At 41.8% G+C, this 25,937-nt stretch overlaps 12 protein-coding genes across 12 annotated transcripts; 7 read left to right on the forward strand and 5 right to left on the reverse strand.

Annotated features, from left to right (window-relative positions):
- Window positions 1–86: 86 nt before the first annotated feature.
- Window positions 87–3,291, reverse strand: TOT_010000750 (uncharacterized protein; the record flags this gene model as incomplete). Its single annotated transcript, XM_009691297.1, has 6 exons — window positions 87–701; window positions 984–1,250; window positions 1,487–2,068; window positions 2,089–2,258; window positions 2,303–3,059; window positions 3,172–3,291. 6 exons carry the CDS (start codon window positions 3,289–3,291, stop codon window positions 87–89), a joined length of 2,511 nt encoding a protein of 836 aa, XP_009689592.1.
- Window positions 3,292–3,548: 257 nt separating this feature from the next.
- Window positions 3,549–5,620, forward strand: TOT_010001293 (conserved hypothetical protein; the record flags this gene model as incomplete). Its single annotated transcript, XM_009691298.1, has 3 exons — window positions 3,549–4,645; window positions 4,676–4,781; window positions 4,970–5,620. 3 exons carry the CDS (start codon window positions 3,549–3,551, stop codon window positions 5,618–5,620), a joined length of 1,854 nt encoding a protein of 617 aa, XP_009689593.1.
- A 64-nt stretch (window positions 5,621–5,684) lies between these two features.
- On the reverse strand, window positions 5,685–5,942 carry TOT_010000752 (conserved hypothetical protein; the record flags this gene model as incomplete). The annotated part of the gene is made up of 2 exons (XM_009691299.1): window positions 5,685–5,852; window positions 5,883–5,942. The coding sequence occupies 2 exons, from the start codon at window positions 5,940–5,942 to the stop codon at window positions 5,685–5,687; spliced, it is 228 nt and encodes a 75-aa protein (XP_009689594.1).
- A 235-nt stretch (window positions 5,943–6,177) lies between these two features.
- On the forward strand, window positions 6,178–10,820 carry TOT_010000753 (pre-mRNA splicing factor; the record flags this gene model as incomplete). Its single annotated transcript, XM_009691300.1, has 15 exons — window positions 6,178–6,257; window positions 6,296–6,349; window positions 6,385–6,678; window positions 6,709–6,767; window positions 6,799–7,175; window positions 7,289–7,406; window positions 7,440–7,588; window positions 7,674–8,003; window positions 8,165–8,299; window positions 8,439–8,654; window positions 8,904–9,134; window positions 9,307–9,487; window positions 9,564–9,991; window positions 10,165–10,321; window positions 10,564–10,820. 15 exons carry the CDS (start codon window positions 6,178–6,180, stop codon window positions 10,818–10,820), a joined length of 3,066 nt encoding a protein of 1,021 aa, XP_009689595.1.
- Window positions 10,821–10,888: 68 nt separating this feature from the next.
- Window positions 10,889–11,353, reverse strand: TOT_010000754 (uncharacterized protein; the record flags this gene model as incomplete). The annotated part of the gene is made up of 2 exons (XM_009691301.1): window positions 10,889–11,271; window positions 11,311–11,353. The coding sequence occupies 2 exons, from the start codon at window positions 11,351–11,353 to the stop codon at window positions 10,889–10,891; spliced, it is 426 nt and encodes a 141-aa protein (XP_009689596.1).
- Window positions 11,354–12,146: 793 nt separating this feature from the next.
- Window positions 12,147–14,202, forward strand: TOT_010000755 (conserved hypothetical protein; the record flags this gene model as incomplete). Its single annotated transcript, XM_009691302.1, has 9 exons — window positions 12,147–12,232; window positions 12,263–12,359; window positions 12,389–12,527; window positions 12,584–12,739; window positions 12,845–13,032; window positions 13,123–13,306; window positions 13,348–13,461; window positions 13,505–13,574; window positions 13,923–14,202. 9 exons carry the CDS (start codon window positions 12,147–12,149, stop codon window positions 14,200–14,202), a joined length of 1,314 nt encoding a protein of 437 aa, XP_009689597.1.
- Window positions 14,203–14,530: 328 nt separating this feature from the next.
- TOT_010000756 (mitochondrial import inner membrane translocase subunit) lies at window positions 14,531–14,806 on the forward strand (the record flags this gene model as incomplete). The annotated part of the gene is made up of 1 exon (XM_009691303.1): window positions 14,531–14,806. One exon carries the CDS (start codon window positions 14,531–14,533, stop codon window positions 14,804–14,806), a length of 276 nt encoding a protein of 91 aa, XP_009689598.1.
- A 287-nt stretch (window positions 14,807–15,093) lies between these two features.
- Window positions 15,094–17,455, reverse strand: TOT_010000757 (conserved hypothetical protein; the record flags this gene model as incomplete). Its single annotated transcript, XM_009691304.1, has 4 exons — window positions 15,094–15,872; window positions 15,918–16,347; window positions 16,466–16,546; window positions 16,577–17,455. 4 exons carry the CDS (start codon window positions 17,453–17,455, stop codon window positions 15,094–15,096), a joined length of 2,169 nt encoding a protein of 722 aa, XP_009689599.1.
- A 37-nt stretch (window positions 17,456–17,492) lies between these two features.
- TOT_010000758 (conserved hypothetical protein) lies at window positions 17,493–18,681 on the reverse strand (the record flags this gene model as incomplete). Its single annotated transcript, XM_009691305.1, has 6 exons — window positions 17,493–17,646; window positions 17,678–17,737; window positions 17,900–17,998; window positions 18,029–18,177; window positions 18,207–18,318; window positions 18,350–18,681. The coding sequence occupies 6 exons, from the start codon at window positions 18,679–18,681 to the stop codon at window positions 17,493–17,495; spliced, it is 906 nt and encodes a 301-aa protein (XP_009689600.1).
- Window positions 18,682–19,109: 428 nt separating this feature from the next.
- Window positions 19,110–20,739, forward strand: TOT_010000759 (aspartyl protease; the record flags this gene model as incomplete). Its single annotated transcript, XM_009691306.1, has 11 exons — window positions 19,110–19,113; window positions 19,147–19,679; window positions 19,712–19,889; window positions 19,933–19,996; window positions 20,035–20,174; window positions 20,210–20,233; window positions 20,265–20,290; window positions 20,320–20,422; window positions 20,457–20,560; window positions 20,593–20,625; window positions 20,659–20,739. The coding sequence occupies 11 exons, from the start codon at window positions 19,110–19,112 to the stop codon at window positions 20,737–20,739; spliced, it is 1,290 nt and encodes a 429-aa protein (XP_009689601.1).
- Window positions 20,740–21,505: 766 nt separating this feature from the next.
- On the forward strand, window positions 21,506–22,207 carry TOT_010000760 (ubiquitin carrier protein; the record flags this gene model as incomplete). Its single annotated transcript, XM_009691307.1, has 5 exons — window positions 21,506–21,555; window positions 21,590–21,669; window positions 21,701–21,868; window positions 21,900–22,028; window positions 22,065–22,207. The coding sequence occupies 5 exons, from the start codon at window positions 21,506–21,508 to the stop codon at window positions 22,205–22,207; spliced, it is 570 nt and encodes a 189-aa protein (XP_009689602.1).
- Window positions 22,208–22,661: 454 nt separating this feature from the next.
- TOT_010000761 (recombinational repair protein) lies at window positions 22,662–25,886 on the forward strand (the record flags this gene model as incomplete). The annotated part of the gene is made up of 17 exons (XM_009691308.1): window positions 22,662–22,791; window positions 22,819–23,029; window positions 23,060–23,163; window positions 23,193–23,455; window positions 23,486–23,582; window positions 23,615–23,703; window positions 23,736–23,822; window positions 23,983–24,036; window positions 24,076–24,177; window positions 24,222–24,286; window positions 24,328–24,439; window positions 24,471–24,740; window positions 24,776–24,910; window positions 24,979–25,273; window positions 25,456–25,500; window positions 25,541–25,743; window positions 25,782–25,886. 17 exons carry the CDS (start codon window positions 22,662–22,664, stop codon window positions 25,884–25,886), a joined length of 2,367 nt encoding a protein of 788 aa, XP_009689603.1.
- Window positions 25,887–25,937: the final 51 nt, after the last annotated feature.

Below are 25,937 nucleotides of genomic sequence, written 5' to 3' on the forward strand. Positions count from 1 at the left end.
TAAATCACCTAATATGTCACATGAACGAGTTAAAGCTGTAGTGTGTAGTTGCACGTCAGTGTATACTAGGGTGTGTACTCATAACATTACTTGCCGACCAGGTTTACAAACCTCTGAATCCCGTCGACCTTCTCGTTGTAAGTCTCGAACTCGTCCTTGCTCAGCTTCGGAAGCAGCTCGTCGAGCTTACTCTGTATCAGCTTCGTCACGCTCTTGAGCTTGAAGTACCTCGAGGTCTCGAGCGGGTAGAGCAGCGCCTCCACGAGCTTGTACGGGGCGCAGAAGTCGAAGGTGTTCACCACGGTCACGCACCTTTCGAGGCACCAGCAGAGTCGCTGCTCGTTGTAGTAGTGCGGCGAGCTGAACAGGTAGGCTGCCACTGCGAGCGCCTGGCACCTGTGGTGTATCCGCGTGAGGTTGAGGCCGTACTTTGCCAGCAGCATGGCGACGTTGAAGTAGTCGTCCTTCTCCAGGATCGTGATCTTGCTCGACACTGCCGAGCACATGTACTTCAGGCTACTAAGCCTGTCCGAGCTGTACGTGATCTCGTCCTCGTAGCAGTTGCATGCGTGCATCAGGAAGTTGAGGCACATCATCTTCATGTCACTCGCGAAGCTCCCGTTTTCTCCCAGGGAGGTCACGCACGTCCTTGCGAACTCGTCCACGCTAACGGCTGTGAGTATCAGCAACTTCAAAGTTTCCTGCAAATTTTTATCACTCGAGCCTCAGGGTCGTAACTCCTTAATACAGCCACTTAGCTAATATAAATGCTAACTATTCATCAGCTATGCAGTCAAAAGACCCAATCATATTTAACTAATCTAACTAGTCGATATGAATATTAATAATGAATATATAAAATGAATAATAACATGAATATATAGAATGACTATTAATAATATGAGTGTATAACATGATTATTAATAATGAGTATATAACATGATTATTAATAACGAGTATATAATAATGGCTGTGCAACTTACTGATGGCGATATTGGCTGCAACACTTCGGCTATCGAGTTTACGAACTTAAAGATTTCCATGGCGAACTCGTGGGTGTGTGATATTTTAAGCGAGCTCATCTTCGCGTTCAGTGTCTGATCTGCTTCGGCTGAACACGTTGCGAAGATCAGGTTCAGGCTGCACGTAATAAGGCAGGGCAGCGTGTACTTCAACCTCAGACTTCCACCGTTCAGAATCTTACTCATCAGGTCCTTATATATTAAAAACTGTTCGTTTACACTTGAACACTAAACATTGTTTATCGGTTATTAATTTGGTTAGTTTACTACTCCGTTGGCCATTTAGCTAGTTATTTGCAAGTTATTACTCAGCCATTTAGCTAGTTATTTGTAAGTTATTACTCAGCCATTTAGCTAGTTATTTGTAAGTTATTAGGTAGTTATTTATTCGTCAGTTGCCTTTAGAAGTGGACGACGTTGCGTAACTAGTAGCTAACTGTGACTCTAATCTACTAGCTTCCCACCTTTATTGCTTGTATTAATTTACATATTTGAAACTGCTCCAGCTTAATCTTCTCCAAGAGCGCGTCCGAGAGGAACTCGCTGTCCTCTCCCTTAAAGGGCTCAAACAGCGGCGCCACGAAGTGGAAGAAGACCTCGAAGCTCGAGAGCTCGTCCATCGCTATGCTCGTCGTCACGAGGCTGTCTATGAGGTCGTGCGACATCTTCTTCCTCATTTCCGGACTCAGGAAGGCCATCAGCTTCTCGTTGTAGCTCAGCTCCAGCGCCTTGAGCGAGAGCGTCTTGATTGGGATCGTCAGCAGCTTAACGATGCTCTGCGCCGGCGCTCCCTCGATCACCACATCTCCCAGCACGTTTGACAGCAGCTCCACCACGTTGTTCAGTATGTACTCCACGTGCTCCACCACTCCTGGGTACAGCGTGGTTGTGAATTCCAGGAACGAGGCCAGCAGGTCCAGGTACCCCTTAACTCCCACTCTTCCCCCCTCCTCGTCCGACCTAGTCACCGGCGCCCCCTTCGTCACTTTCAACTTCGACAAGTGTTTTTGAAATGTTAGAAATATGTCCACTCCCTCTGGGAGCGCCTATTTTATTATTTTGTCACTTCCACTAACACCCTTACCTCTGGGTTCGATGTCAGAAATGTCGATAACCTATTCATCATGGTTATTAGAATCGAAATTCCATCATCTGCAACATTATTACTTTCTATTCCAGTTACTATATCGTCACTCATACGCATTGGTAATCTACTTATTAACCATCTACCAATTTCTCAACATCAATATTTTCCAGTTACTTATATTTTTAATCGTTACCTGATTTAATTGATGACACGCAGGCTGACAGTATTTCATCTATTGTGTGTATGTGAAACTCATCACTGAACGCCTGTATTAGGCAGTCTAGCAGGTATTTTTGCGCAACATAGTCGTCTATTGAGTTTATTTCGTTCAAAATTCTCGGCAGCGCCGTGGTTGCGTAGAAGTTTATGTCCACTCCCTCGAGCTGTGTTATCCTCACCAGGTTTGCTCCCACCAGCAGTCCCAGCTCCAGTCGCTCCTTGTCGATCTTCTTCTTGTCCTGCCCCGTTTTATTTAAGCGTATCCACAACCTTATTGACTCACAGAAGTTGTTCATCAGGAAGTCGAACGAGTCCAAGAACCCGTTCTCGTTCCCTGGGTCTGAGTCCGGGAGCTTATCTTTGCATATCTGCACTAGGTAGTAGCGCAGGAACAATCCTCGCATCGGGTGCTGTATTCCTTTGCACAACTCCGTGATATCGTCCAGTATTTCCTTCGCAGTCACCTTCTTGCTCTTTATGTAATGTGCTCCCACCATTATCAGCAGGTACAACCTCGGAAGAATAAAGGTTGCCTGCTGGACGGAAACGTACAATTCTCCTATAATGTTACTCTTTTTCGCGTGGTCTCCGATAAAATCCGATAAATATTCCAATTCGTTAAACACCTTCATGTATAATTCGTAATAATGTATAGGTGATAGTGTGGACGTTCTCAGTTCCGATATTATATTTGAGCCGTGTTTGAGCGAATTGCTAATGTCTTCCATTTCCTACAAATTATATTAGGCCCTTTGTGCGTGGAGATACGATTATATGTGGAGTGGTGTGGAATAAATAAATACACATAGCGGAATAGTCGCGTTTTATGTAACATCAACTAACTATGGCCTTCTTCATATAGTAGGACTGCTCCTTCACGAAGAAAATGGCTTCTTCGAGAATCTTGCCTTGATCCGGGGGCGGATAATTATTCGGTGAATTAACCACGTCGTCTAAAATCATGTTTTCTCAACACAAGCATATTAATTTCACATTCTATTTTAAAACCTCCGAATTATGACGTGTTGTATTACAATGTAAATTTAGTGTACATAAAATAATTATATAAAAAGGAATATAAGTTGATTTACGAAACCCATAATTTCCCATTGTTGTGTAAAAGAATTTACATATTTATTCAATTACATTGTAGCATGTGTAATATAGTGACCACTTATTCTTCTTTTGCTCATTGCCCATTTTATGTTTAACATTTAATCATGGCAGATGACTCAAGTAAAAAGGTTTCAACGATACAAAAGTTTTCTAAGATCAATTGCCTCTGGAATCCAAAGGATGCTAAAAATCCTAAATTGTACGATAGTTATGCCTATTTGGATTTACATCTAAACCAGTTTTTAGCAAATATAATTGACGAGTTCACATTCTTGCCTCATTCCATCTACAAACCGTCTATTCATGTGTACATAAACGAGAAACTTGTGTATAAAACTAAGATTTTGGACTTTAATAACGATTTGTTCGATGAATCCATAAGATTGAAGATATATTCGCCGCAAACAGTAGTAACTTTGAAGCTGTACGAGCACGAACAGTTTGATACCACAACCAGCGAAGAATTGAATATTAAGCCTGCGATCGTGTTTGAGAAGTCTAACATGGTTCTGATCTCGTGGGTTGATTTGGACATTGGACTCCTGGTGCCCGAAACGGACTATAAGGCAATATACACATTCAAGGCGAACCCGGCCTTTAACCCATATAACCCGGGTGGCATTTTGTACTATCCTTCCAAGGGCAGCAGGCCGCAAATCCTGTCGAAGAAGGTGTGCTCGTCCTGCAAAGTGTGCTCGCTGCTATCGTACATCGCAGTCGGAACTGACAAGAATTACGAAACGATATCGAAGTACTTCGACTACAAGTTCGTGGACTCGGCCACGGACCCTTCGGAGTCGAACGAGGATGCCAAAAAGAGCGACGACGGCGACAAGTCGGACGACGAGGAGATGGATCTGGTGGATGTCATAGACATGTCGAACCTGTCGAAAAGGGGGAAGAAGGACGGGTGTAACTGCCTGCAGCTGAGGAACATACCCTCTAACTTCAAGAAGAACGCCTACGAGGTTTGCCTCAAGTGCCACGACTATGAAGTGTGTTGCGAGCACACGCTTAACAACTACTACCTGTCGGTCAACTTTAAGCTGGTGCCCTCGAAGGAAAAGGTGGACTTCACAACGGAGCTGTTCTCAAGCCTGCTGGCGGAGCACCTGGACGTGAGGAGGTACTCGGACCTGGCCTCGATATTTGAGCGCTCGTACCAAAACTACAAAGCGTTCGAGTGCATATTCGATCACCTGTAAGTCCGCGGGCTTAATATTTGCTGTAGGCAAATGTCAAAGGAGAGAGCACTGCTGGTGCTCCGGTACTCGTTAATATTTCTGCTACTGGGACTCATACTGAACAGGTTTTTAACAACGCTGTTCTTTCTGCTGGTGAGTTACGCTACTTAGTTTTCTCTTTTCAACTAATATATCACGTAACTAGTTGACTAACCTGTGTACTGGTTGACTAGTTGACTAACCCGTGTACTGCTTAACTATTTGACTAACCTGTGTACTGGTTAACTAATGAGTTAAATAGCCTATTGGTTAATGAAGATGCCAATAACAATTTGTTTTAGTCAGTTTTCTTCTTTTTGGTTAGAATAACGTCGATAAAGCAGTTTAATAAGGACAATGGAGATATCTTGTATTCCGCAAGGAATACTTTCCTGAGTGGCCAAGGAGTGGACAAGTTTATAATGAGGCTGCTGGAAAAGGAAGTGAAGGAGAAGCAGTTGATAATACAGGGAAAGGTATACACAGTGGATCAGAAGTCAATAGAAAGAAACAACCTTAACATCCCGGAGCATAACATTGAGTCGAAGACGAAGCTGTACACGAAGGCGCACATGGGATACAGAAGATGCGAAAACATAGCGCTGAAGACAGTGTGCTACGCAATCTCAGAGAGCATACCGGAGATCGTGAAAAAAACGCTGTTTATGATCCTGGTGATGTCGGACGCCCTGATTGGAGCAGCGAACGGAGTGCTGGCAGTCACGAGGTACTACGGAGTGCAGCTGGCGATATCGTTCTTCACACTGGGGCTCCTCTCACTCAAGTTCTATAAGCTGTGCCTGTTCCTGCTCAAAACGCTGCTGCTGGTGGTGGTCCTGGCGACGGCCTGCAAGGACCTCGACGCCGTAAAATACGGCCTTTCGATGCTCAAGAGCCTGTCGACGTACCTGATGCTGAGAGTGTACAGAGCTGAGTGGTTCCTGAACGGGTAACTAAAGCTAATGTAAAATAGAATTGCGTATACGTGAGAGCGAGATATTAGGTATGTGTTAAGTGCTACTTCCGTTTTTGGACGAGGTTGTCCACGAAAATCATGTTCAGCTTGTTAGGGTCGGAGTCGTCCTCCATAATCTGCCGCTTCTCCCTGTAAACACGGTACTCGAGCTTGACGTACTCAAGCAACATGTACATATAGCCGGAAATAACTGCGATACACAAGCCAGTCTAAAAATAAAAATTACAGCAAAAACTTACGGGAGAAAACACCCTCTTCCTCAGCAAATTTAACCTGTTCGTGTTCATACTACTATACATAAAACATTAGTTATGGTGGAAGTGGAATGTGGAATGTGAGGAAGGATAGTCGTAACATAAGTAAATTAAATTTATTACTGTATAAAAACGTAGATAAAAGTAGTATTTATAAGATTCCACATAAATAGTCAGTTTATTGTCATTTTTAATATGTGCTTTTCATGATGAACCCTTGGTACACTTTGTAACTTTAATTTAATAAAACTCAATTTAAAAGTATCAGAGGATTTTTAAAATGTCGACATTGCCGAGCGGTAGAAAGTTTCCATTATCAGCGAGTGCTGAATCATATTATATGCCGGGAGTAGCAAAAGGGTAAGTCGAACAGCTGAATATAAATCGGAAATTTACAGACTTCTGGCCTATACGAGATCAGAACTAGGATACAACAACGTCACACCCTCAGAGTAAGCTAGGAATCCCATTTATAAATAAAATTTAGCCCATTCGGAAAACCGCCGCCAGGGTACATTCCAGGGAAGGGAAGAGGAGCAACGAGTTTCGCAGGAGGAGTGTCGAGAGATGACACAACAGACGACAACGATACGTCGGAAGCAGGAGGGCCGAGCCAGCCGCACTTCGAAAACGAACACCTGTTCAAGGATGCAGAGTACGACGACGAGGACAGAGAGGCGGACCTGATCTACGAAGCAATAGACGCAAAAATGGACGAAAGACGTAAATCGAGGAGAGAACAGAAGATAAAATCGGAAATTTCGAAGCTGAGGAACGAAAAGTAGGTTTATAGTGAAGAAAATATGTGTAGGCCGACGATACACCAGCAACTGGCGCAGTATAAGCGTAACCTGTCGACGCTGACGAAAGGTGAGTTTGAAGTCAGTAATGAGGATCGTAGAACAATGGGAGTCGATACCAGTGATCGGAGACTACTCACTGAAGAGAAAGCAGCAGAAGAAAAACCTGAACTACACGCCAGCACCAGACAGTCTGCTCTACTCATCGAGGTCAGCAATGCAGCACACGACGTCAGTGGGAACGGAAACGCCCCTGGGAATGTCGACGCCGCTGGGCATAATGGGAGGGGCGACACCGCTGGGAATTAGGACGCCGGCAGGACTGAGAACGCCCTCAGGAAAGACGTCCTCACTGAACGAGCTGGGAGAAGCGAGAGGAGCAGTGCTGTCCCTGACGCTGGACAAGGTGATGGATAATTTATCAGGACAGACGGTGGTAGACCCGAAGGGGTATCTGACTGACCTGAACTCAATGAATGTAAGAAATGATAGACAGTTAACCATATTATAAGGGTAGATATGCAGTGGTTAGCAGTTACTGGAGGCTTTAAGCCTAGTGCCAGCGATATTGGCTAACTAATGACGCTTTAGAGTGACCTCGACGCGGCAGACGTGCAGAAGGCACGCACACTGCTCAAGTCAGTGATAAACACGAATCCAAAGCACGCACCAGGGTGGATAGCAGCAGCAAGGATAGAGGAGCTATCAGGTACAGGAAGTAGCCAGTCACCCTAATTTTTAGGAAAAATTGAAGCCGCGAGAGAGTTGATAGCACAAGGATGCCAAAACTGCCCAGACAAGGAGGACGTGTGGCTGGAAGCAGCACGCCTGGAGAAGCCGGACTTTGCAAAGTCGATACTGGCAAAGGCAATCAAAGTGATACCAACATCGGTAACGGAATAGTCACGATTAGTGTACAATAGCCATATAGGATAGAGCACGTAACAAGTGCTTATTCAGCTATAATAAAACGTAGGTTAAGCTGTGGATGGAGGCGGCGAACAGAGAGACGTCGAACGACGACAGGAAAAGAGTGCTGAGGAAGGCGCTGGAGTTCATACCAAACTCAATAAGGCTCTGGAAGGAGGCAATATCGATGGAAAACGAGGCGAACGCATACATACTCTTGAAAAGAGCAGTGGAGTGTGTTCCAGAGTCGCTGGACATGTGGCTAGCACTGGCGAGGCTGTGCCCGTACGAAGAAGCGCAGAAGGTGTTGAATGAAGCGAGGAAGAAGCTGCCGACAAACGTGGACATATGGATAACGGCAGCAAAGTTGGAGGAGTCAAATGGAAATTACGAAATGGTAAGTTGGAACAATGATAATAGATACCATTAAACAAGCAGTAATAGATACCATTAAACAAGCAGTAATATATACCATCAATGCAAGCAGTAATATATACCATTAAACAAGCAGTAATAGATATTGATAGCTGTGATGTTGGTACTAACGGGTGTGTGTAGGTTGAGAGGATAATAACGAGGGCAATAGATAATCTGTCAAAGAAGGGAGTAGTTCACGTCAGAAGTAACTGGCTAAAGCAGGCGGAAACAGCGGAGTCAAGTTCATTCGTAAAGACGGCCCAAGCGATAATAAAGGTGCGTCAAATGTTACTATTGTTGCCACTGTTGTTATTACTACTATTATGTTGCTATTATTGTTATTGTTAATAATTCTGCTACGATTACCACATTTACTACCACAAATGTTAGACTAACGAAACTAACATTACTATAGAGTACCATGATGATTGGAGTGGATGAAAATAATAAAAAGAGTACATGGCTGGAGGACGGAGAGACACTGGTGGAAAATGGATCATATGAATGCGCAAGAGCACTGTACAAAAATGCAATTGACCAGATGAAGACAAGAAAGTCATTATGGTTTGCACAGGTGGAGTTGGAATCAAAGCACGGGACTCCAGAGTCAGTAGAAGAAGTGCTAAAATCAGTAAGCTCAATGAAAGAATACAATTAGTTATAAATAAAATTGTTAGAGTAGTTAGTTTATTGATAGCAATGTAGATACTAATGTTGATAGTGATGTTGGCTGTAATATTGCATAATAATGTTGATAGTGATGTTGTCTGTAATATTGCATAATAATGTTGATACTAATATTGGATAATATTGATACTAAAATTTGATAATATTGATAGTAAAATTGTATTATAATTTTGGATAATAATAAATTAAACAGGCTGTGGTTTATTGCCCGAATTCAGAAGTACTGTGGCTAATGTACGCGAAACATAAGTGGGTACAAGGAGATGTACAGAGCTCAAGAGAAATATTGTCAAAGGCACTGACGCTAAATGAAAACAATGAAGATATATCACTGGCAGCAGTAAAACTGGAGAGAGAGCACAAGGAATACGAAAAGGCGAGGAAATTATTAGACAAGGCAAGAATACAATGTAACACACCAAAGGTATTATGTGTATTGATAATAAATTGGATATAGTAAAGTAGACAGAGTAATAGAGAAGATATTATATATACGAACACACATATAGACATATAAATATATGTATATGAACACAAACATACATACTTACACACGAGAAAACACAAAAGCAGCAGTTAGTGATGACAATGTGTAGGTTTGGATGCAAAGTGTGCAGCTAGAAAGACAGTTAAAGGAATATGAAAGAGCACTGGAGTTGGTGGATGAAGCACTGGAACTACATCCATATTTTGATAAGCTGTGGATGATATCAGGGCAGTTGAAGTTGGAAAAGGAGCCTCAGGACGTGGAAGGAGCAGTGCAAACGTACAAACAAGGTAAGTAGGGAAACAATAGTGTATGAGTAGTATAAGAGCAAAGTGATAGGAAGCATTGAACATAATATATGCTTAGGAGTTGAAATGTGTCCATGGAGTGTTAACCTGTGGCTGCTGTCGATTAACCTCCAAATTGATATCGGAGAACACACAAAAGCAAGAGCACTGGTGGAAATGGCGAAGACAAAAATAAGAACACTGGTAGGGTCGAGCATAAAGAAAAACGCGAACACGACGCAAGTGCAAACGAAGGTGCTCTCTAGCACAGAGTTGGCAAGAATCGCAAAGCTGGCAATGGACTCAGACGACGCAGACTCAGTGAAGGAAATGACGGACAAGATCATGTCACAGTGCGACATCATATGGCTGAAGGGAGTGGAGATCGAGGAGGAGGCGGGAAACCGGAACAACGCATACTTTACAATGTCGAAGGCACTGCAGGAGTTGCCTGACTCAGGACTGCTGTGGTCACACTCGATATTTATGGAGGAGCCAGCAGCACAGGTAACAGCACTAAGTAGTAGATATTTTTAGTTGGTTACTGATAATTGATTGTTATGGTTGATAGTTGGTTTTTGCTGTTGATAGCTGTTGATAGCTGTTGATAGCTGTTGTTATTAGTTGGTTATTGTTGATAGTTGGTTGTTAATGGCTACAGTTGCTACATTTATTTTTAGAACTCGAAGGTCGTAGACGCGCTGAACAAGTGTCCTAACTCACCTCACGTGGTAATGGCAGCAGCGAAGCTGTTCTGGAATTTTAAGAAAATAGCGAAGGCAAGAAAGTGGTTCCAGAGGTCACTAACATTAGACGACTCAAACGGAGTAACTTGGGGTAAGAATTAGATACATTAGCAAGTTATTGCGTGTGTAAATTTGCTACACACGGCTTTGATGTAGTTTAGTTACGTAACACTACACTTAGTTAATTTAGACCAGTTTGTTAATTAACTTAGCTAATTACCAATTAGTCAACCACTTAGTTACTTACCAAATATTCAACCACTTAGTTACCTGGCAGCTAGTCAACCACTTACCTACTTACCAACTAGTTTAACAGTAATTAATTTGCCGTAGGAACCTTTGTGGCATTTGAGCTGGAGTGCGGAGACGAGGAGTCGATGAAGCAGGCAATAAACAAGTTCATAGAAGCGGAGCCGAACAGAGGGTACGAATGGTGTAAAATAGTTAAACACGTGGACAACTGGGGACTGAGTATGCCTCAGAAGCTGCACAAGTTCATAGAGGAGTACTACCCGCAGGTGCTGACAGAAAAGGTGCCTCAGGACGTGATGAACGTGCTGGCGCCGACGACAGTAAAAAGGGAACTATAAAGTCATAATGTAAATGGTACACATTAAGCTACAAGTTAGTAAATGGTTAAACAGGCGAGACTGCGGTGTTAAGGAGAGGCGGAGTCCTTCTTTTTCTTAGACTTCTTCACAGACTTCTTTACCTGCAAATGGGTGAGGTGGCGAGGGAGTACCTTCTTGGAATTGTCTTTGACATTTACTTTCGCAGCGAGGCTGTTGTACATGTCATCCCACCAGTTGTGCCACTCGTTTTCGGGCCTAGACGAGGCGCCGAGCTGAGAACAGTGAGTGCTGTGGAAACTAACCCCGGTATTGCCCTCGACTTTCTTAACAGAAACAGGCTTGACGATGCCGTCCTCGGACTTTCCGAGGCCCTGGCCCCTGAAAACGCGTAATAAGCGGGAAACGTACTCCTTCCAGCCGTATTTGGACAAGATCGAGGCGCCGAAGCTTGAGTGGAACTCTTTACCAGCTGCAGAAGAAATTAAAAATTAAAACGATAAAAACATACTGTTTAAAGTGCTGAGAAGTTTATTCTTCTGCTTTTTGGACATTATTAAAAACAAAAAAGTGTAAAAATAAAGCTGCGATAAAAAATAAAATAATAGATTAATAAATCAAACGACAGAGTAAAAAGTTGTAATAGTACAATAGTGTAGGAATTCCATAAAAATTAATAATTACATAAAATCATATTAAACGGTTGATAATGTACAAAATAAGAATGATACTTTGATATGAATATGGTGTAGTAAATATGCACTCAGCCATTTTGGAGAAAATTAAAAGCGAATGATAAATATGAAAACAATTTAAAATAATAAGATATATTATTAGGATAGAAGATAAACAGATATACAAAGAACCTATAAATACAAAAGGAGTAGTTTACATATATATTCGGGGATGTGTATAACATATTCATAATAAACTGAAATTGCAGCCATTATATAACCGTTTTAGACAGTTAAAAAAGTCAGAGGTAGGTCTTTCAAAAATTTATTTTAAACATAATTTTACCTTTTACCCACACATTCACATATATAAACACGAGTTTAGTCGTAAAAGTATTTCCAGCAGTGTTATACCTAGATTCCATAACAGTTAATATTTTAATTTGTATCAGCTTTCTGTGTTCATTAATATTTGTTTCGGAAAATTGTTTTTTATCAATTCTGACTCACACTCTTATTTTTTATTCAAGTTACTCGACCTTCCTAATTAAATAAGAGGATTTTCAAACTCCCTATCACATTATAACACTCAATTAGGCATATTTCTGTATAATGATACCTTTATTTTGATGAATAGGAAACATCGCCCAAAACCTAATTAATTTTTGTAAAGATGATAGAGACTATCATCAACAGTTATTTCAAATACATCAACCTCCCATTTACAAGGAGGTCGTTCCCAAGAGGATTAAAGTTTATGTTAGTTTGAACCTGATAAATGACCTTCAGATACCACTGTGTGTTGCTGACGGACCTGATTCAAGCAATAATATTCCCGACGCTCTCGGACCTATGCATATACTCAGTGTTCGGAGATAGCGTCTTCGTAAGTTTGCTCACATATGACGCCTTCAGATCAGTCACATAAGTGCGCTTCACCACATGGGAGCGACGCTGGGAGGACTATACTGGTGCCTAATATCCTACTTCAATCTGACGAATGTCATGTACAATACTCCCCTGTTCTCGTCAGTGCTGACGTATTTACACCTAAGTAAGAACAGTGTAGCATAGGCAGTTAGTCACTTCGTTTTTTGTGCATCGACTTAGTCACCGACAGCGCTCAACAATGTTTAGTAATATATGCACGCTACTACACATACAAGGGTAGGATGTTCCACATCATATGGCACACGAGCTACTACACAATATACTCATCAATGAACGTAGCACTAACGAACTTGATAGTGCTATCAATTAAGTCGAGTGAGTGCACAATTAGATAGTTAAAGGAAAACAGCCGTTGGCACTGCCTTGATATGATCAGGGGTATAGAAAACAACACCGGAGATAGCAGATTTTAATATGTAGTGGACAAAGGAGGATTCATAGTACACTACAACGTACTCGCAAGGATAGGTCACATAGTGGGACCACTGTTAAACATACTGGTGACGTTCCTGCCGCCACTGAAGAGGAGTTTTTTCTACTTCAACTCTATCAAGTTTGAGAACCTGGAATACGTATACATACTAATATCAGTCACGTGTATACTAAGGGTGAGTTCAGGTTTATGTCTGCGCCCACGGACGAGTAGTAGTAAATAGGTGTAATGTATAAACGCAGGTATAACTAATGATTCATTTTAGATCTATGTGTCGTATGTACTCAAGAATGAGCCGAGGCCGACAGCAATGGCGTTGTACTCAAACGACATCATCAAGGAGTCGGGAACGTACTTTCAGAAAGACAGTGCGAACTATTCGCAAGGAAGGTACAAGTACCTGCCGTGGACGATATTCGTAATGAACACGCTGACGACGTTCGGCTCAGGTACGGAGTGAATTTAAGTGGGAAGCCTCAACACCTTTTAGGTCTCTCAATTAGTCTGATGAGCATATACATGATCAAGACGTTTAACATCGACTACATGTACCTGTGGATAGGCTCGCTGCTGATACCAGTCATTACAACGCTGCTGTTATTTGGTAGGTTCAGAGAAAAAGGAGCGGATAAATAACGAATGTTCAGTTTTAAACAGTCAACAGAAAAAATATGGTAAACTGCCAACCATATTTATATCGAAGATTATCGCATTGGGGTAAGTTATGTAGAGTATTATGAGCAACATGGTAGCCAGGCAGACGTACACAGTTATGTGTTGGTGGCATGGATGCATGAGCGTCCTTGCACAAGCACCGTTGCATAGCGTCGTTGCTTAACCGTCGTTGCACAGTGTAGTCTAGTTATATGTTTGTCGAATTAGTTGATTAGTTGATGCTTTAATGTCTAATATGGTAATCATTTGACTGTACTGAGAAAGTAGCACGCTCGCCATTGATTGACGGTGTAGACTGCTCTTTTATTTTGGATACTCGAGGGACGTCGTGGTCATAATGATAGTGTACGTACTGAGGTAAGTGAAGGGAAGATAGATAACAGCGCATAGAGCGTCGTTTCAAAACGCACCGGGACCCCTGAAGACGTCAATACTGCTGCAGTGCAGCAACCTGGAGTCGGCAGGCTACTGGCTCTCCTCAGAGTACCTGACGAGGATCATCATGGCAGTAACGACAGTGGTGGGAGGCCAGATAGTGCACATGTACGGCTTCCACAGGTGCTTCCTGATGACAGGTGAGAACAGAAATAAATCACGGCCTTCAGCGCTCTTCTACACAATATCGCTGCTGATTCTCCTGATCACGATGCTGGTGTTCCCAAACGTGTAACATTTTAATGTGTTAAGCATACAAGTACGAGCTAGGTAGATGTGTCGCTAGGAAGCGTCGATTTGATTCTGGTATGTGGAGGCCGGCGGGCTTCACCTTCCACCCCTGATTTCGCAGTACACATTACTTTAGAAAAAATAGTAGAGAGAATCTCACCTGTTTCGTATAAAACGCCTACTTTGTAATCGCAAACACGTTTCCACTGCACCTGGTGTGTTTACTCACGTTGTACAACTGTTGTAATGATTCTTGTTCGGTTTTAGGCAACAGACGTCACCATAGCCCTCACCGACACAAAAAATACAGAAAGCAATAAAACAGACTTAAAATGTCGCAATCTAGTGGATTAGGGTCGGATTTGAACCATCTGACTGCCGCCCAAAGGTCAGCCGTTCTCGACAGGCTCAACCAGATCCAGTACCAGGATACAATGGACACCTACAACGGCCTCGTCGAGCGGTGCTTCAACGAGTGTATAACTGGCTTCAGGTCGAAGGATCTTGACATGAAGGAGTCCCAGTGCGTGGAATCCTGCGTGAAGCTGTTCTTCGACTTTTCCCAGAGGGTTTCCACTCGTTTCGGCGAGAAGCAATCGAAAATTTAGCCAACGCAGCTCGCGATTCAGCTATGACTCAGTGTAACTAATATATTTTCGTCTTAATGTAATAAACTCATGATTCTACATTTACACGGATCAATGCCCACCTATAAGTACACGTACATACCATTAGTCACTCGTAGATCAATTTATCATTAGTCACTCACTCACACATCAATTTATCATTAGTCACGCGTATATGCCTACACAGTTACGTAGATATGCAATTAATCGTAGATGTGTGTACAAACATAGCTAAATACGGTTAACACATTTGTGTTAGCAAAGCTGCGCTAGTCCAAGTTAAAGTTGTAGTTTATGTGATTATCTATTGCCTCTGAAAGCTTCCTGTTCACGCAATCAGCATCGTCCACCTCTACAAGCCTTCTTACGTGCTCAGGAATGTGCACGTAGATAACATCTGTGTCGTCTTCATCGTCGTCTAAATCATCGCCCTGTACATTGCCTTCTTCGTCGTGTAAATCATCTTCGTGCAAATCATCTTCGTCAGTTACACGCGGCTTTTCAGTCAGTGGATTTGTCAGCAGCTCCAAGTATAGTGGCTTCGATGCCGGCACGTCCTCGGTCACTATCCTCCTGATTATTCTTAGGGTGCCTCCCTCCTCACTTCTGTGCTTTTCGACTACTTTCTGGAAGTCGAGTCTGTTGAACCTATACACTCCATAAGTTCGTGGACTAAGTCGATATGACTTAATTGAGTTGTGAATTAGGGCGAGGTCCTTCTGGTCAAACTTGAATCCTATTCTAGGGTTTGCCACCTCATTCAGGAGCATTTCCAGACAGGCTGTGTGCCTGAAACCTAGTTGCGTGAACGAGTGCAGGAACCTGGAGACCAGCGGCGGCGTCAACTCGCCCATTCGCACCACCAGCTCGTTTGCGATCCTCGTCAGCGCCCGTGTAACCTGGTCGTTCACGTGCAGGAACTTGGCGTAGGCCTCAACTACCCACAACAGCGAGTGCGTCTTCCCGTTTGCCAGGTAATTGCTCGACTCGTGACTTGTGGGCTCCACTACTTCCAACAAGTTTATATTGAACCCTTCACACTCCTCATCTTTCTCATTTACTTGATATTCGTGGCTTTTCTCACTCTCTTCACTTTCCTCGTTGTCCTCACTTTTTTCACATTCGTGGCTTTTCTTGTTTTTTTCACCTTTTCCCTTTTCTGTACCTACGCTCATCCTATCCTTACTTTCCAATGGCTGGTGTACCCTTTCATCTGCACACTGATCTTCAAACTTTACTGTCACATAGTCTGGTGTGTTTTTCACTATGTACTCTGACACTGCCGACATCACGCCCTCATTTTTCACGTTCAACAGTGCAAACGACCTCAGTATCATCGCCATCTCATCGCAACTGTACTTATCCAGGTTAACTTCCACGTGTTTTCCTGAAAAGTAGAAGAGCGGCCCGTGCAGGTGCTTCGCTCTCGCGTACGAATACAGCATTGATGCTATTGCCCTCGGATACAGCTTTAATGAGTTCCTCCCAATATACTCCGCTATTTTATCATAGGTTTTCGCATCCTGTATATACGTTATTGCCATCGTCAATAACTTGTTAGGGAAGTTGCCAATAACATAAACTTAAGCACAGTTTATTACCAGTAATCCAACTACTTGTGTACATGACTAAGTCACTCACCGATAGTGAAACTCTACTGAATGCCGACAAGGCCAAGCACAGCGAGTGCAGGTCATACTCCTTTATTCTCTTGAGCACGTTCTAAACATTCTCATTCTATGCCTTACCAACCTGCGATAAGAACGTAAACAGCGGCGTGCAGCTCTCGTAATGCCTAGATAGTGCGTTCAGTATCAGCGATATCGACTTCGACGGGAGCGCCTCCCTCGCGCCCTTAACTCTGCTGTACACCTCCGACTCTATCAGTCCCGGCAGGTACTTGTGGTTGCAGAAGCCCAGCCTCGACAGCGCGTTCACTGACTGCGAGAACAGCTTATTGTCGAACGTGTCCAGCATCTTGCAGAACTGGAACGAGAGCACTGTGAGGAACCTAGCGTCGAACCCTCTCTGGTTCCTGCAGTGCCCATTCAGCAGCAGCGTGAGGTCGTACGCGCCCACCTGCTCAAGGTTCTTATACATGTACGACTGTATGCTCCGATACAGGTTCCTGTTGTAGTAGCCCAGGTTCGCGTAAGAGTAGAATATCGAGGCCACTTGGCCCACGGTCATCATGTCCATCCTCAGCGAAATCTCTGGCATTGCGAGTCTGAATAGGAAGTCGCTTCTGAAGTTCAGTATCGAGTACGCTCTCAGCGCACTTGCTATCTGCGCGCAGTTCAGCATCCTCACGTTCTCGATCAGCCTTCCTGCCATCAACTCCAGCATACTCCTGTCTCTGTACTTCATGTATCCGTACGAGTGCAGTATTGAGCAGACTCCTCTCAGGTCCAGCTTGTCCATGTACTCCACTGTCCTCGCGGTGCACTCTCTCCACAGCTCAACGCTCGTCTGACCTGTCCTTGCCAACTTATATATCCTTCTAACGAGCTCAGCAGAATCTGTTACCTCGGCCTCTTCCTTGCCGAGGCGCTCATTTATAGGCCTATCTCGGTCACTCCCACCCCCTCTTCTACTTGCTTGAGAGCCGACACTCCTCGTCCTCAATCCCATCCAATATAAAAAAGGTCTCCTCATCATATTCCTCATACTACTTTGCTGCTTCATTTATTCTGTTAGCTTCCAACACGTCCTCTGAGTACAACGGCAACGATTCTGAGCCTCCCCAGTTTAAAAACACTGAGCAAATATGATTTTTGAAGACCTCGTCATTCATGTGAAACTTCTTTACTGACTCGAGTGTGCTAAAATCCCTTTAAGATTGCTTTAACTTACTCCTCAATGTTCTCAACGATGTGTTGTGTTGACATTGACGTGGTTGCGACCTTGACCGATCTATACATCAATGTACCAGCATCCATTGTTATACACATATATATTATGTGTGTGCATATTTATATACGTGCATGGCTGTATAAGGTGCATATTTAAATATGTGTATGTTTATATGTTTGTGTAAATACATACATAAATATCTGTGTATGTCTAAACTCTTACACGCAGGACCCTTGCGAGAGCTTATAATATGTCGCGTTCAGTGCTCTCAGGAGAGCCTCCTTCAACTTATTCTTTGTAAAGGCCACTCCTATGGGCAATCTGAAAACGGTGGTGAGTCTGCCAACCTACTTTTTCTTTTCTATGAAGTGTGAGCCCAGCAGTGACGGCAACGACGGCACTACCGACTTATCGCACAGAAACAGGTCAAAGCTGTTGCACAGCGCCTTCCTGTCTTCGTGCGTCTTGAACTTCTTGCGCAGCTTACTAACTCCGATTACCTAAAATGCGTTATTTAGGACCACGGTACCTTCTTTATCTCCGGCATTTTAAGTCCAAATAACACCTCCTTCCACGTTTTCTGCGGGTCCTTCACAAACACACACACATCCTTTCCCGCGTATATCGGATGTTTCAGTGTACTGTAAATTATTATTAAAAGTGTGAACTAACATTTGCAGGGGCTTAACGTGCGCCTCTGGCGGCAATTTCGACAACTTAAACTGTAAAAAAACGTATTTTCTGGATAAGTCCTCTAGCAAGTCGTGTTTTCTGGAATCATCTTCGGCTTCTCTGTTTTTGAACGTATTTACTACCTTTTCTAGAAATGTGGAATCCAGCGATATGTTTTTGTTATCCAATGAACTGGCGCCCTGGGTGTGTTTCGAACCAGTATCCTTATTTTTTAATTTCGACTTGGTGGTCTTCTCATGTTTCTTTGTTTTTTTGATGGACTTGCTGGTAGTGCTTCCCTTGTTTAATTTATACAGCAAAGAAACTGCCATCACAACTATTTTGTGGACAATATATGTATATATTTACTTATATAAAATAATGTACAAAAATGTAATATAATATTTGATTATGTACATAAAATTGTACAATGTTGTTCTGGGGGCGAATAAATCTCAGATTTGATGATTCCCGGGTAAACATAATATAGAAATAGTAAAAAACATGATTAGAATTGTTAAAATGTTAATATATGTTAATATCGCTGTGTGAAGAATAACGTTTTTGTTAAATCATCAATTAACATGAATATAAATATTTAGAATAGATTATAGTCAAAATATGTGTACCTAATGATGTTTATATGATGTAAAATCAATGTGTAAACTTTTAATTTAAAAATCCTCAATTCTTTTACTTTTCTTCTGATGATGTCGTTTTACAATATGGTGTTACACATTTTCAAATTAGTATTTGAATAATGAGTTTAATGTAAATGTGTTTGTATATTATTTTAGCAACTTATATTTTCTTTAATAAAATCTATTCTTGTTCGTACGCTAAGGATATTTTCCCTACGAATTCCTATTATGAAATTAAACTTTATAAATCGGATAAACTTTCGGACGAAGACTATTTTAAGGTTCTTGATGCGAAAAGATATTCAGAGAATTCAACTAGGTTTTATGATTTAAAGAATGTGTTATCCAGCAGCATTGCTTTGAAGGCTGATTACACATCTAAGCTCTGGGCCACCTATTACGGCAATATAATAGTCGGTTCCGCCAAAGAGACGAATTCATTCAGGGTACTGTTTGATACTGGGTCATCTGAATTCTGGGTTCCATATGAACTGTGCGTATCGAGGCAGTGCTTAAGCCGCAAGAGGTACCATAAAACCTACGAGTGGCGAGCCAAACGTGACAATAAGGGAAACTATGTTCCTATCGAAATTAAGTACTTATCGGGTGAAATTGATGCAATAGACGGGACGACAAATGTTAATTTGTTAAACGGAATAACTCTGAAGGATGTAAACGTCGGACTTGCTGTTAGTTCGCATTATTAATGCTTCCCTCTTAGACTAATATCAATATTCCTGCACTGGGTGACACACACTGGGACGGAATCGTCGGCCTGGGATTTAAGACAAAGGAAATGGAATCCAGGGGTTCAAGGCCTCTTTTAGAGTCAATTATGTGCAATAAATCGCTATATCCCAACTATAGAAACCAAGTAGCCTACTACGTATCGAAAAACGGTTCGATTAAGCAGATATAAAAAGTCAAATTTTCAATTTTTAGGAGGAAATATCTCATTTGGTGGCATCAATCCCAACTATAAAAGATCGCAAAACGACGAATTTGTGTAAGTGTTTAAGTTAGTAACACACCAACTTATTATAGATGGGCTCCCATCGTAAAAGACTCAGTTTACTGGAGCCTTAAGTTAAAAGACGTTAAATTTAAGACAACGACAAGACATAAGAGCCCAAATAGCCTGAGTGCAAACAGTGATTTCATATCCTTAATGAGCAAAATAGATGGTAAGCTTACTTCTCTCTATAAATTACCGCATTAGATGTGAAGGTTATCATGGACACAGGTAACAGGATTCAGTAAAACTTGATTTTTAGGATCATTTCTAATCTACGCGCCCCAAGTAGGTATTAATTATTAATTATTTGGCAGAGTATGAGTCCGCTTCTGGCCAAACTGCAGGTCACATCCTGTGACGAAGTAATGGATAAACCGGTTTTAGTGTTTATAATCGAAGGAAAATCAGGTTTGCATAGTTAATGAACGATATATCCCATTTGTGCGATTAGATGTTAACCTGGAGCTGAAGCCTGAGGACTACATCATCATGTATGAGGACTCTAATGGAACGAAACATTGTACACTCGGAATAGTACCAGATAATCAGCAAGAGGTAAGAAAATAACAGAATAGTATAATCATTAGGAATTGGGATTTAACGCGTGGACATTCGGAGAGGTAACACACAAATACACTCATGAGCGCAAATAGTTGTTTTTGAGGGCATATTATACAGTTTATGATTACGAATCCAAACAAGTTGGTTTCGCACCAAGCAAGAAGATAGATTAAAAACAAAATCAAAATGAATAAAAATCAAATTTTAAAAATAATTTAGAAACCAGACGAGTACATACAATATTTAAAATTTATACGACAGCTTATGTGCAATTTCATAAAAAAAATATATTATATGCAAATGCAATAACTCATTTACATGAATTTGATCCCATATTTAAATTTGAGTGTAAAAGTAAGTAGGCCAGCCCGGTAGTGATTCTGCACATTTACGAAAAGAAAATTGTAAAGAAAATGACCTAGATTTTTATAACCAAAAAGGGAACCAAATTCTTAGCAAAATAAAAGAGGAAAGGGGAATGAACACAGTTAAAATTGCCTGTGTGCCTTATAGCACCGAAATGCTATGTACAATCTCTGGGGTTATATATGATTAACAAAACAGTAATCAGTTAATCGGATATCATTTGAAACTTAAAATATTTACCAACAGGTATTATGCGAGCACTCTTTCGATTGTTTACCTCACTAATGTTAAATTTTTAAATCTTTTGTACATTACTTTAATTCAATTGAAATTAGTGCACATCTAAATTATATTTAAATACTGACTTCTGTTTAACTTTTTTGTTTTATTCCAATATTCCTTTCGTTTGAACAACTATTTATAGCATAAGGCATCTATCCTATCAATGTTTGTCATATTTTTATAGTTATACCATGTAATTATTTTTTAGCTACCTATACTCAGTTATTTAAATTAATTTAGTTTCGAAACACTTTTATAAACTTATTTAATATAGATTAGGTTCATTTTATAATGGCTTCCAAAGGATCACATATAAGGAAGCAATGTGATTTTACAAAACTGTAAGTTTATACACAAGTAAATAGTAATGCTTAGCTTAATGGCTGGTTATGACCTGGAATTGGTAAATGGTAGTACTCAGGAATTCAATGTCACTTTTCACGGACCGAACGGAAGTAGGTTTACACTACACTCATGTTCCTGCAGCTATATACGAGGACGGAGTCTGGCAAGTACATGTGATATTGCCGGACGATTATCCATTCGCATCTCCTTCAATAGGATTCATGAACAAGATGCTCCACCCTAATGTAGATGAGTCGTCAGGCTCTGTGTGCCTGGATGTCATAAACGAGACATGGACTCCAATATACAGTAAGTATCACAAATACACATTGTAATCTAGGCCTGGTTAACGTTTTCGACGTATTCCTGCCTCAATTGTTGACATACCCTAACCCATCGGATCCCCTCAACAATGAGGCTGCAGCACTCATGATGCTCGATAAAACGTCCTACGAAGAAAAGGTCAGAGGTTAGTTCCGAGTTCAAAATAACAGTCAAATTATAGAGCACGTAAGAATGTACGCAAGTCGAGAGATGTGGGAGAAAAAGAGAGGATTCCCATCGCAGGAATCCATAACCATAACGAACGAAGGGGACCCGAGCGATATAGAAAGCCTAGTGGATGATGCCGATTTGGAGGATTTTTAATACATACATCGTATATAATACACATCGTTCCGTTTGACGCTCGTTTCAACTTGGATTCCTGACATTGCTATCGCACACTCCTGATTGTGTCATTACAACGCAAGCTTTTACGTTTTAACCGGTTTTAATCTGTTAAAATCACATTGTAATCTGAATGCCATTTTTATATGAGTTAGCGATTCCGTAGTGGTTGGAATCTGTGTACACACCATACATAATTCATTTTATTCATTATACTACATGGACCGATGAGAAGATTATTTCCACATGAAAAACGAGTTAAACTGTAAGAATTTATAAATATAAATTAGTTAAATTGATAGACCTTAAGTTTTGAGAGATAAATAGTCACACATCGAATAGAACGCAACTAAATATAATATAATTTTGCAGAAATGACGATACAGTTGGATATTCCAGTTTTAATAAGGGGTATGAGTGGAAAAAAACATAAATGCGGTTCAGGAATAACCAAACGAACATATGTCTAATAAGAGCGCCATTGCTGAGTTTGCTAACAGTAGAAGCAGGGACGCCGATATGGCTTAAGCCGTTTAAAAGTCCCCTGGAGGGACATACGCCAGGTATAACAGATTTATTAAGCCTGTGAGTAGGGATCAGCGAGGAATCGCAGAGGAAAACCTTGGGATGTAGAATAAGGACGGACACGAAGTCGTTTCTGAAGGACTTCAGAACAGGCACATACGAAGAGAAGAGGGAAGTGATAGAAGATCTGCCGCCAGATAACCCACTGGTGCTGTACACGTCGGCGCCGGAAGACCCAGTGCAAGTGACAATCAAGGTGGATTCGATACTGTCGAGGTAAGTCGAGCAGAGAGAAAAGAATCGTAGGTTCCTGAGGGACCACCAGAGGCAGGGAGTGCAGTTCATATTCGACTGCCTCATGGGACTGAAGGACTTTGAAGGAAGAGGATGCATACTGGCGGACGACATGGGTTAGTGTGTGTGGACTAAGGATAATTAGGCCTGGGAAAAACGCTGCAAAGCATCACAGTGATGTGGACGCTGCTGAATCAAGGGCTGGACAACAAGCCAGGTAAGAAGGAAAAAAGAAACTGGAGCGTAGCGGCGAGGAAGTGCGCAATCATATGCCCAGCGAGCCTGGTAAACAACTGGGAAAGCGAAATAAAAAAGTGGCTGCGAGGAAAGTGCCCATGCACAGCAATAGCGGACTCGAGCAGAGAGAGAGTTATCTCATCATTTGAAGGATTTAAGTACGACAGAAACGTAAGTTAGGGACATTGATGAAGACCGTAGTCGCGAGTGATCATATCATCGTACGAGACGTACCGAATGCACTGCGGGTACCTGGAAGGAGTAAACATAGACCTCTTGATTTGCGACGAAGCACACAGTGAGTGGATTGCGGTTTAAATGGGTGTTTAGGACTAAAAAACGATAAAACGAGGACGTCACAGAGCATATCAGCGTCATCAGCAAAGATGAGGCTGATGCTGAGTGGTACGCCAATACAGGTTAGGTGGAAAGATGAAACAGATGGATGTAGAACGACCTGAACGAGTTCTATTCACTCATATCGCTATGCAACCCAGACGTACTGGGCGACGTAAACAATTTTAGAAAGAATTTTGCAGTAAGTCACAGTTATATAAGTTAACTTAATGGTAGTTTAACAGTTTATATTAAAGAGATAAATTAAACAGAATTTTTTTTAATAAATACAATAACTGCAAAACAATAAAACTATACAAAATAACCGTACAACTGTAAAACGTGATTTACAATATTTTTAGAATCCGATATTGATTGGAAGGGAGCCAGACGCAACACCAGCTGAACAGCAAAAGGTTTGTGGAACGATGGATACGGAATGAAACTGTGTTTAGGCCTCTGAAAGGTTACTGGAGTTGTCAAACATAACAAACCAGTTTGTACTGAGGAGAACGAACGCACTATTGGCGAAAGTGTTACCTCCAAAGATAATAATGGTAAGTGTCAAATTAAGCCTCAGACGATGTAAAAATTAATGTAGAATGTATTTTGCAAGTTATCGGACGTTCAAAAGAAGCTATACAGATCATTTATAACCTCTAAAAAGTAAGTTGATAACCCAGAGGGGAACAAATTAAAAATTTTAGGTGTAAGAATATGATAAATCAAGAAACGGTCCCGAAAAGCGGGCTCACAGCAATACAGTCACTAATGAAGCTGTGTAACCACCCGTACCTACTAAAGAAGGGAGGAGTGCTGGTAAGATTGAATGCAATAACGTTGTGCATAGTCGTCACCGGACGTGGACAGTTTGCTCACAGCAATAGAGGACAACTCGAAGAACAAGTACAAAAATTGTAGATCGGACCTCTCGGGAAAGTTCCTACTGCTGTTTAGACTGCTCTACCACATCAGAAGAAGCAGCAACGACAGAGTGGTGATCATCAGTAACTACACGCAGACACTAGACCTGTTCGAGAGGCTGTGCAAGGAGTGTAAGTACCCCTTTGAAAGACTGGACGGAGCAACGAGCATAAAGAAGAGACACAAGCTGGTGACGGTAAGGCGCACGAGCTTTATGCGAGGTTAATTTAGTCATTCAATGACCCGAACTCAAACAGCTTCATATTCCTGCTGAGCTCAAAGGCGGGAGGCTGCGGAATAAACCTGATCGGAGCGAATAGACTAGTGCTGTTCGACCCAGACTGGAACCCAGCAAACGACAAGCAGGTACGCAGAAAACCACAGCTGCCACTAGTGCAATTCTATAACGCAAGACAGTAACCGCAAAAATATAGGCACTGGCGCGCGTATGGAGAGACGGCCAGAACAAAGTGTGTTACATCTATAGGTTCTTCAGCAGTGGAACCATAGAGGAGAAGATATACCAGGTGAGTTCCCAGTGCAGATTACGTTGGACACAGAGGCAAATATGCAAGGACGGACTGAGCTCGATGCTGGTAACAGATGGAACAAATGAACTGAAGGACAGTCTGTCAGGAGAGCTGCTGAAAAACATATTTGACTACAAGGAGGAAGTCATTTCTGACACTCACGATCTGATAGAATGTAAAAGGTGCTACACAGAAGAAGGTACGGCTATTTGCAATTGTTCTTCATATTGACGTTGTCTAACCCTAAGCTAAGTAGTTAACTAAGTAGCAGCTAACGAGTCAATTAACCAATACACTATTTTCTAAACTAACTAGCAACTACCAGCAGCTCACTACCGGCTACCCAGTAAACTAAGTAGTAATCTAACACGTTTTAATTAGGGCAGTTACCACATGTGCCTCAGTTGAAGGAATTTCTAGAAGATGGTAAGAAAATAACAGACTTGAGGAAATAATAAAACAATAGACTTGAACACATGGGCACACCACGCCGATCTGACCACAGTGCCAGACGAGTATCTGGTCAAGGCAGCACTGAGCAAAGAACCAGCAGTGGAATACGAAGACGCAGAAGTGGACGTGAACTTCATGCCAGTCTCGTTTGTAATGAGTTGTAGAATAGAATTTGAAAAGGTGCAAGAGACACCGGAAGTGGAAATGAAAGCAAAGGTGAGTACACAAACGAGAGATAACAAATTAAAATTTAGAAAATTGTTAAGTCGGAAACAGTGTCGACGGCGTTCAACTCAGAAAGCGAAGATGAATACGTGCCGGAAGAAGATAACCTCTTCAGCTCAGACGAGGAAGACTAGCTGCCTTAAGCCGTTCAGAGTTGGACTGAGTTATTGTACAGACAGGGGCAC

This window comes from Theileria orientalis, chromosome 1, assembly GCF_000740895.1.
Source record: "Theileria orientalis strain Shintoku DNA, chromosome 1, complete genome".
NCBI classification, from domain to species: Eukaryota; Apicomplexa; class Aconoidasida; order Piroplasmida; family Theileriidae; genus Theileria; species Theileria orientalis.